The 11,075-nt window shown below is 38.9% G+C and overlaps 1 protein-coding gene across 2 annotated transcripts in view; it reads right to left on the bottom strand.

The window, feature by feature from the left end:
* Nucleotides 1-10,093, bottom strand: part of LOC124146915 — a 137,465-nt gene extending 127,372 nt beyond the window's left edge. Inside the window, exon 1 of one of the 2 annotated variants that reach the window (XM_046517475.2) lies at nucleotides 9,261-10,091. In XM_046517475.2, the coding sequence (XP_046373431.1) occupies nucleotides 9,261-9,322 (62 nt within the window). In that variant the 5' untranslated portion in view covers nucleotides 9,323-10,091. Of the gene's footprint in view, nucleotides 1-9,260 lie in introns of both variants that reach the window. The other variant, XM_046517476.2, reaches the window with a different exon arrangement.
* Nucleotides 10,094-11,075: the final 982 nt, after the last annotated feature.

Consider the following 11,075-nt stretch of genomic DNA (forward strand, 5'->3'; position numbering starts at 1 on the left):
CAGTATAAGGATGACATTTCAGAAGCAGCATCAATAGATAATGCCATCTGAGACAGATACGAATGAAGCTTTCCTTGTATGGTTCAGACGCGTTGGTGATATTATCATCTGCATGCAGACCGTAGACACTCGACGCACTGAAAGGATTGGTGGTTGTTTTTATGAGTGAGCAAACAAGTTTTATTTTACAGTAAGCAATATTCAAGCTATATCACCGCGACCTGTGCATGATGGCTTAACTATTGTCCTCGGCACTTAAAACAGAATCACGTTATATCGCGATTATTGATCACCTGGTTACAATCCGGGTAAGGGTCGGCATTCAGGTATCTTAATTATCGTTAATTAATAATCGTGGTTCGATTTCAAGTGGTGAGAACTACATGTGTATTTGCATTATGAGTAACGACTAACGCCGGTGTTAAACAATACCTTCATCCAGATCACACCTTGTAGCCACCGGATCATCACTCGTCTTCTCGTAGGATACGCATTGAGATGCTGGGGATGTGGACCTATAACTCTGTCCCTGCATCCCCTTTGAGTGGAATCATTGACCATGTTGACTTGAATTAATTAAATAATAATAATCGAAATCAGATTCAGTCGCATACAGTTTCAATGTTTTGTTTGTTTTTTGTGTAACGCCGCGCTCAACAATATTCCAGCTTTTTGACGGTCTGGCTCAGACAATCCAGTGTTTGACATCATGAACATCGATCTACGCAATAGCGATAACTTTCATCGACACTGACAGGGACCAACCGATCCCGTTAGTCGCATCTTACGACAAGCATGAGTTTCTACTTATATACGTGTGGGTATATCGACTCGTAGGAAAACACCAGCTCCTCTGAACGCGTGGAGCAATAAACTCACGAGCAAATTCACCTCCTTCATCCAGTGAGCTTGTTTACATATCATCACCATTTTCAGCATAACAGTGTTCCCCAATTTACAATTATTCCTGCAAGCTATAAATTGTCCTTTTAACAACCGCGATACGACGTCCTCTACTAAACACCAAAACCTCTTACAAGTAATTTGTGCAACTTTGAGACTGAAACTCGTATCAATTGTCATTATGTCGTTGTGAACGTATCAACTGTCATAATGTCGTTGTGGACGTATCAGTTTCATAATGTCGTTGTAGACGTATGAATTGTCATAATTTCGTTGTAGACGTTTCTATTCTCATAATATCGTTGTAGACGTATCAATTGTCACAATGTCGTTGTAGACGTATCAATTGTCACAATGTCGTTGTAGACGTATCCAATATCACAATGCAATTGTAGACGTATCAATTGTCACAATGTCGTTGTATTAGACAGACAACTGATATTGTCGAGGTTCATGTTGTGACACCAGAAACAATGCGTGACAAATCGTGTGTTGGCACACGTGTTCTCTTTCCTTCTCAAAATAACAAACTATGTCCTGCTGCAAGAAAGGCACGCGCAGCACGCAATGCTGAATAAAAACTTACACTACAAACTCGTTAATAGGGACACCGTTAATCCAAACCCCCCTACTGGACAGTTGCTTCTCGGGACACACACACACACACACACACACACACACAAACACACACACACACACACACACACACATTCAGTCACTACCTCCGAACAGTAGTGTTATGGGTGATTGAGAGAGTATGGTTTTACGCCGCTTTAACCACTGGGTTGCTGCGCAGAGTTGCGTCCCTTGGGCACGCCAGAAACCTATGATTGTGGGTTCGAATCCCGGTTCGCCCCGATTACGTTTCTAGGTTTGCCAGCACCATACCCGTGTTCGAGAGTTTCACCAAAGTGGTAAACGTTCAAGACCTGTATCACTTCGTGTTTCCTCTCACACGAAGCTGACACGAAGCTGATGTAACTGGAATACTGATAAAAGCGGCGTTAAACCCAGCTCACTCAGTCATTACATTATAAGTGAAAACTCACAATACTGAGACCGCTTAAGCCACTTTAAAACAAGTTTGTACCAATTGTTATACAAGTACTGATTGAAAAGTAATTCAGAATACTGTATATACTATTTCGTTTCTACATTCACATTGTCAAAGACAAAGTTCTTCAAGTCTTGACATTCAACCTTCTGAAATCACTTGATCAGATCCCTGCTTGTTTCAATCCTTCGTTCATTTGACAACAGGAGAAATGTCAACCAAAATGAATGAAAATTTGATTCCAATCTTCATTAGAGAATAAAATGTCGATTCCGGAGCTTCATTTCCTGGTGAAATTGTTCGTCTCCGCTGCATGTTGTGATCGACCGGCAAAATTAGAAAATTTAAATGTCGACATATGATTACTTTACCCAGTCTTACTGCACACATGACCCATTAAACCACGGCTGCGCTATCTTGATCCGTTTGAAGACACCGATCTTAACTGATTACAGAGACTTACAAGTATTCCGCCTTGAATTTTTATATGTCATATAACGCGACTCAGTCCTTCGCTTTGGTGCGTGTAATGGCCATTCACATACAAATCTTTGTTCTGATGCAAAGAATGTAAATTCAGATGAAACCCTTTGTTTTGACCAATGAAAGTACGCTTCATAAAATTCCTTATTGCAAATTACCTGCTCAGTGCATGTACACTCAGATACAATCCTTATTAAAGTACAATTAATGTATACTCAGATACAATCGATTCCTTTGTTAAAGTACAGTTAATGTATACTCAGATACAATCGATTCCTTTGTTAAAGTACAAATAATGTACACTCAGATACAATCGATTCCCTTTGTTAAAGTACAGTTAATGTATACTCAGATACAATCGATTCCTTTGTTAAAGTACAAATAATGTACACTCAGATACAATCGATTCCCTTTGTTAAAGTACAGTTAATGTATACTCAGATACAATCGATTCCTTTGTTAAAGTACAGTTATTGTACACTCAGATACAATCGATTCCTTTGTTAAAGTACAGTTAATGTACACTCAGATACAATCGATTCCTTTGTTAAAGTACAATTAATGAGCACTCAGATACAATCAGTTCCTTTGTTAAAGTACAATTAGTGTATACTCAGATACAATCGATTCCTTTGTTAAAGTACAATTAACGTATACTCAGATACAATCGATTCCTTTGTTAAAGTACAATTAATGTATACTCAGATACAATCGATTCCTTTGTTAAAGTACAATTAATGTATACTCAGATACAATCGATTCCCTTTGTTAAAGTACAATTAATGTATACTAAGATACAATCGATTCCTTTGTTAAAGTACAATTAATGTATACTCAAATACAATCGATTCCTTTGTTAAAGTACAATTAATGTATACTCAGATACAATCGATTCCTTTGTTAAAGTACAGTTAATGTATACTCAGATACAATCGATTCCTTTGTTAAAGTACAGTTAATGTACACTCAGATACAATCGATTCCTTTGTTAAAGTACAATTAATGAGCACTCAGATACAATCAGTTCCTTTGTTAAAGTACAATTAATGTATACTCAGATACAATCGATTCCTTTGTTAAAGTACAATTAACGTATACTCAGTTACAATCGATTCCTTTGTTAAAGTACAGTTAATGTACACTCAGATACAATCGATTCCTTTGTTTTAGTACAATTAATGTACATTCGGAAACAATCCTTTGTTTTAGAACAATTAATGTACATTCGGACACAATCCTTTGTTTCAGTACAATTAATGTACATTCGGAAACAATCCTTTGTTTTAGTACAATTAATGTACATTCGGACACAATCCTTTTTTTTAGTACACTGAATGTACATTCGGAAACAATCCTTTGTTTCAGTACAATGAATGTACATTCAGACACAAGCCTTTGTTTCGGTACAATTAATGTACAATCGGACACAACCCTTTGTTTCAGTACAATTAATGTACATTCAGACACAATCCTTTGTTTCAGTACAAAAAATGTACATTCGGAAACAATCCTTTGTTTTATTACAATTAATGTACATTCGGACACAACCCTTTGTTTTAGTGCAATGAAGGTACATTCGGACACAATCCTTTGTTTCAGTACACTTAATGTACAATCGGACACGATCCTTTGTTTTAGTACAATTAATGTACATTCGGATACAATCCTTTGTTTCGGTACAATTATTGTACATTCGGAAACAATCCTTTGTTTCAGTACACTTAATGTACAATCAGACACGATCCTTTGTTTTAGTACAATTAATGTACATTCGGACACAATCCTTTGTTTCGGTACAAGTATTGTACATTCGGAAACAATCCTTTGTTTTAGTACAAGTATTGTACATTCGGAAACAATCCTTTGTTTTAGTACAATTAATGTACATTCGGACACAATCCACTGTTTCAGTACAATTAACGTACATTCGGACTTAATCCTTTGTTTCAGTAAATTAACGTACATTCGGACACAATCCTTTGTTTCAGTACAATTAATGTACATTCGGACTTAATCTTTTGTTTCAGACACAACGGTCCTTTTTTCGGTAGAATTAATGTGCACTAAGATAAAAATCTCCATCATATTATAGATTTCTCTGCAATATGGAGCAAACGGATAAAAACGGCATTAGATGGGATCATATACGGATAATTATGCAGATATAAAAGGTCAGGAAGGGACTGCCTTCAATGTTTACAAACAACAAGGCGTCGCTCTCGTCTCGAGTCAAAATTAACCACTGAGGATCTAGACAAGTTTCTGGGACAGCAGCTGTCATTACATAAAAAAACAGTCAAAGACACAGAAAATCAGCGTCCAACTTGGACATACCAAGGTATTATACAAGTGGAGACACGTATGAAGATATACTGCGAAACGCGTTATCCAGAGCACCTCGATCAGAGATAATTTTCATGTTTGTGCTTGTACAACTCTGAGGCTTGGGGTCTCATCTCGAATTTAAAACAGTTGGATGTGGCCGAAATTTGTCTCAAATGTTAACCCTGTTTCATTTTGTCTGTGTGGCGAACTGGCAGCCTTTCGTTAAGTTAGGACATGCCAGGCAGACTCAAAACAAAGTGACGTCTCACAGACTAGAGAATTTACCCCTTGATCAAGGACAGTTAGTCTAGTGGACGGACCAATGGAAGGTGATCACTCACAAGGTAGAAAAAAGGTTTAGGCAGTTCTTTTTGCCTGTGTGAAGTTACACCACTGTCTCAGCCAAGTTTCAGATGGAACTATATTTGCTGTCACTGTCCGACTGACTAACTACTGGCCTTGTGAAGTAATACATAACTGCGCACGCCAGAAACCTTCAATGTTTAGGTACAGTTTGTTTGTTTGCTTGTTTATTTGTTGTTTAACGCCGCACTCCGCAATATTCCAACTATATATATGGCGGCGGTTGTAAATAATAGAGTCCGGACCAGACAATCCAGTGATTGACAACATGAGCATCGATCCACGCAATTGGGAAACGATGACATGCATCAACCAAGTCAGCGAGCATGACCACCCGATCCCGTTAGTCGCCTCTTACGACAAGCATAGTCGCCTTTTACGGCAAGCATTGGTTGCTGAAGACCTATTCTACCCCGGATCTTCACGGGCAGGTACAGTTTATAAGAGAAGAGAAATTCTTTTCGACGACGAAACTTAAGACTGGCATTATATGGTAAAGAGGTTATCATGCGTGTGTGTTTGGATGGTAATTCCATCCCAAACACAGCCTAAATACCTCTTTATGTTTCAGTACAATTTAGTCCAGTGGATATACACTCATAAACAATCCATTATGTATAATTCTATGCCATAATTCGTAACTCTTGCTCATGATGTCAATTACTGGTTTGTGTGTTCCAGGTTTGATTATTTACACCCAGCCGTCATATGGCTGGAATTTTACAGCGTAAACAAAAAACAAACGTAACTAAATACCACGTCTGACAGTTATTCCTAGGAATAATCATGCGACTTTTTTCGACAGGATAAAATGCCATATCATTTCACAGTTCACACTATTTGTGACTGCGCCGTGGTCTAGTGGTTGAGCGTCTGCCCGGAGAGCGGAAGGTCGGTGGTTCGATCCCAGGCCGCGTCATACCAAAATACGTTAAAAGATGGTACTTGTTGTTACCCTGCCTAGCGCTCGGCATTAAGGGGCTAAAACAAGGACTGGTCGCCTCGGAGTCCGTATGCAGTGTCTGAGTGGGGTATTCATTAGAAACTGCGGCATGGTATCTCAGTGGGCTATCACTACAAAATCGCCATTAGTCCGGACTAGTACAAGCAGCCATAAACACACACACACACACACACACACACACACGTAAATATACGTCGTTTTATAAGTGCACAACCTTGAACTCGACGTTAAACCCCATTTCACCTCACCTCACACTATCTGTACTTTGTCAAAAGCCTCAAACAAATCAATGTTTTCAATACCATGAACATGACAGGGTCATACGACGCTAGTTAGACAATAAATGTCAGACAAACACACCGTGGCCAATGCTTTACAACACTGCAATCACAGCAAGTATCGGTACCCAAGACATAACAAACACTGACGCCGTCATTCTCCTTCAGTAACCTCGGAAACGCAGGTTTTTGAGTGTTGCGATTACATCACATATGGGCAACACTGTCTGTGATTGACAACCATACACATTTACCCACACTCCACTATCGATCCGACATTTCAACATTGGATTTTTAAATCCATATATTACTATTGATCTATACCTTTTACTTCGGTATCAGTGTAGCTGTACCGTGTTATATTTCTGGGAGAAGTTATATAAATAATGTTCTGATGATGCCTCGTGTTTCAATATCTTTGTATTGCCTCAAGTCAGTGGTACACAGCAAATCAAATATCGCAGACAGTAATAGATTGTAGTGTCTTCCTCGGGGCCGTATTGAACGATAAAGATTCCATCTACATGGGCTTGACGAAGAAAAAAATCACTTTGTGTTTAAATTAGGCCAAAAATAGTATTAAGTTTCTGATGTTTGGGTTAATTAAATACTAATAGTGGATGTGTGTGATGGGGAAGTACAGAAAACATCAGTTTGGTACAAGGCAAGGGGTTATCAAATATATGCACCTATATTTTAACTGCTGGTGTTATCGTTAATGTTCGTATGGTGTGCATAATTTTTTTTTAAATAATACAATGCATGATCACACTTTAATTACATTCCCTTATTAATAGCATTATGTCAAGATGAATTAAACATTTGTCATATTACCAGGACACATTTCTAGCCTCTTGGTGGCTTGAACACTTGTTTGCCTTGCCAAGGCTCGGCATTTTAGCGCTGCAGTGATGCGGCAGGCACAATGCTGACCAAGAACTATGGCCCATAACTCGAATATTGGTTCAATAGAAATATTATTGTCAGCATTCAAGATTCCTTTCCATTATTATTATTATAATTATTATTATTATTATTATTATTATTATTATTATAATAACACTCACACACATGAAAAACACAAACTCAAATCAGCTACATGAACATGTATCAGACGTAACTAAGCCTCACACCCCCACCCACAAAACAGCGTCTGTTATACCCTCTGTCCATAACTTATTCATCTTGATAACGACCTCAAGCAGCCTAAACTGACCACGCTATGGTCACAGACTATGTTCAAAGGAGCCCAGCCCATTAGGGTCTTGCCCGAAGGCTGCTGGTGCTCGAGGAGGCTGTAACCCCGGCGGAGCTTACACTATCGAACTGTTGCAGATTTCACGTCGTGGCTTCTTGATCGCCGCTAAATGTTGTCTTGCAATTAGAAATGGTTGGCATTCGCCTGTCTCCTTCTTCAATCAGCGTATAACCATTAAGTTAAAAAAATATCAACTTTGTACGATACTGCAGGGTGTATAAAGGTTGCTGTACTGAAACGGCTACCCGGCAACCGTATTAATTGAGGAACTGACGACGAAGCATTATCAATGGAAATCCGTCGTCATTTATTTTTGGGATAAAGGTTACTGTTCCTATCTGATCATATTGTCAAATATTTGACATTTACTGACATCTATTTGAAAACATGGAAATTCATCAAACACACAATACAACAACAATTACACCTCAAACAATGATACCGATGCCTTATATGTTGCAGCAACAATTTCAGATAAGAAATACACGCCATTCGAACATCTGAACACTCAAAACAGTCCTAGAACAGTGAATTTGTACGAGCTTCTATACCACTCAAAAGAAGTTAAAGAACACCCAATCAAGGCATGACAGATTAACTGTAGTAATATGAAAGCGTAGGGTCCTCTTTAACTTATTTTCAGTAACATATATTAAAATTAAATTAAATCCCAGGAACACCGCACATCAAATGTTTCAACTGTCAGTACTATGACTAACAACCAAATAAAGTCATTATAGAAAAGGTATGTTTGTTTCAATAATGTATTTCATTTTCATTTTATTATAGTTAGTCAAATGTTAGACAAGTATAGTCTAATCAAACAGCCATAACACCACACTGAAATCGTCTCAAGAAAATCAATGTTCGGCGGAACACTGTAGGCATCCTTTAGATATAGCTTTCACACATAGATAACTCTGGCTAACTAGCTTGTGGGCTAGTACATGAGAACACCACATCGCTTATTTTAGTCATACGTATTTTGCATCCTCAGTGAGACCATCAAGGATGTGGTATGTTTTTGGTACATAATACAGTCAGCGAGAAGAAACTGAATCATATATATTTCAAACAACCGCGGATTAAGGCGAGGATGATTGTATAGATGACGCACATTTCATGTATGTATGACAAGGACGAAACCAGATACAGAGGAGGACTTTGATGGATGTTGTTGGAAGACTGTGTCAGGTATTGCAGAGTTTTAAAATAATGATGAAATAACGACCACTGACCATGATCCATCATATATATATATATATATATATATATATATATATATATATATATTCAGAAAGGAGTTTGCATAAAGGAGATGTCATATTATATATATGCTCTTATTATGACTTTCTACTACATTATATATATATATATAATGTATATGTATATGTATGTACAACGCCTTCAGAAAGGACTTTGCATAAAGGAGATGTCATATTATACTATATATGCTCCTATTATGACTTTCTACTACATTGTATATATATATATATATATATATATATATATATATATATATAATGCTCTTATGACTTTTGAGTAGATAATGAAACCTGAAAATAGAAAACAAATCATTTTCCGTTTTTATCAAATATTTCGTGAAATATATCTTAATCCAGTGACACATACCTTGGTAGCCACAGTGATGCCTCCCGAGAGGTCGGGGCACTACTGCGCGCGGCATCGCCCATCAAATCTCGTGTAGCCCACCACGACGTCTCCACCCGTCTCTACCCGCCGCTTCCTGCACGTATTCGAACAGGTTGCAGACAATATACGAGAAAAATCTGCTGCAGCGACATTGCCAAGATATTGGTTAGTCAGTCCAGTGTCACCCAAATGCCGACCCCGCATCGATAAGACGAGGATAGGAGACCCGTGACAAACCCGTGCAATCCTTCTTCACCGCTACCTGTACCATAGCACCTCCGTCCTGCCTTGAATCTTCCGATGTTTCATAATGCCGTGATTTCCGTGCACGACGTCGCGAATGCTGTTAAATCCGTCCTTCGCGATGGCGATGAATGGGCACACTGGGTATCAGAGAATCTCCATCCTCCCCCAGCGCTCGTCAGTTTCCTCACCTGCATACATAACCCGCAACAGGTAATGAAGCTACTTAGCGAAACCACAGACCCTAACACTGTCAGCTGCGGAGTGTCTGCTGAATATACTCCACTGGAAACAATAACACGTTATCATGGACTAGCAACAAATGCCAGCGAGACAATTACGATACATCCTGATGCTACGTGGACGGAGGACTCGCTCACTGAGAGGACTCGTCGGTCACCCAATCTAAATAGGAAGACCAGCCTGTGCAGATTCTGTGGAGGAATTTCTCGCTGTACAAGACGGGAGAAAGCTCCTCTCGGTATAACAGCTGATTCGATTTGATCGGCTTCATTCGCGGAGATTCGGCAATCGTGCTGGCAATGAAGTGCAGAAAGCATTAACTGAAGCTAGCAACGTGTTGCTCGGCCACGCCCTCAATACCGATTACCCTTTCTGCAGCTAATGCACTCGGTCAGCATCCAACATGAGACAATGGCTCCAAGATAATCAACTGCATCGTCCTCTAAACAATGGAGCAAATTTGTTTGAGACTCCGTTTATTGGACTCGGAGCACACTGTTTGGGCATCAATTCGACCCAAGGAAATAACAAATCAAATATTATTACCATTCGATGGGGACACACTATAATTGCATTATGACTTTGGGAACATATTTGGATCATATCGGTGTCAATCGGACTATCATTTTAACGTCACTGTGATAGCAATAAGGTAAACATCAAACTGTCATGTTTGTTTGTTGTTTAACGCGGAACCCAGCAATATTCCTACTAGGGAAATAGTAGTATTTTTTATTGCTGTTTTTGCGGCAACTGCTTTTGATATTTGTCATGGTACCGATGTTTAAAATCTCCACCACGTCGTATAAGAAAGTTCTCAATATGAGGTTGACTCGTAAAGATCAGGGTTAGAATTCTTCTTAGACTTAGAACCTATGCATGTCATCGTATCCCAATTGCGTAGTTATTCATGATCTCATCACTGGATTGTCTGGTCCATACTCAACAATTTACCGCTGTCATATAGCTGGATTTTCGCTGAGTGCGGCGTTAAACAACAATCCAACCAGAGATATCGTGTTGGATATGTAAGTACAAACGCGTGGGTGGTTATGTTGATGTGTTGTTAGTGAGTGAGTTGTGTCTAGGCCCGATTTGAATATCATTTAAGTTATACAACGGAGTGTCACCCTAATGTGGTATTAAATCCTGAGGTGACGCAGGTCTTACACGTTTTGCTATTTGGTGCAACCCACATGACAAGAAACATAATCAGAAAGGTACCGTTAGGAGACACAGTGATATAAAAGCCCGCATATTATGACACGTGTGTAAAATAACATTTGGGAAAATACACGCATCTCACAC

The sequence above is a fragment of the Haliotis rufescens genome, unplaced genomic scaffold (genome assembly GCF_023055435.1).
Source record: "Haliotis rufescens isolate VD_foot unplaced genomic scaffold, xgHalRufe1.0.p SCAF_85, whole genome shotgun sequence".
Lineage (NCBI taxonomy): Eukaryota > Metazoa > Mollusca > Gastropoda > Lepetellida > Haliotidae > Haliotis > Haliotis rufescens.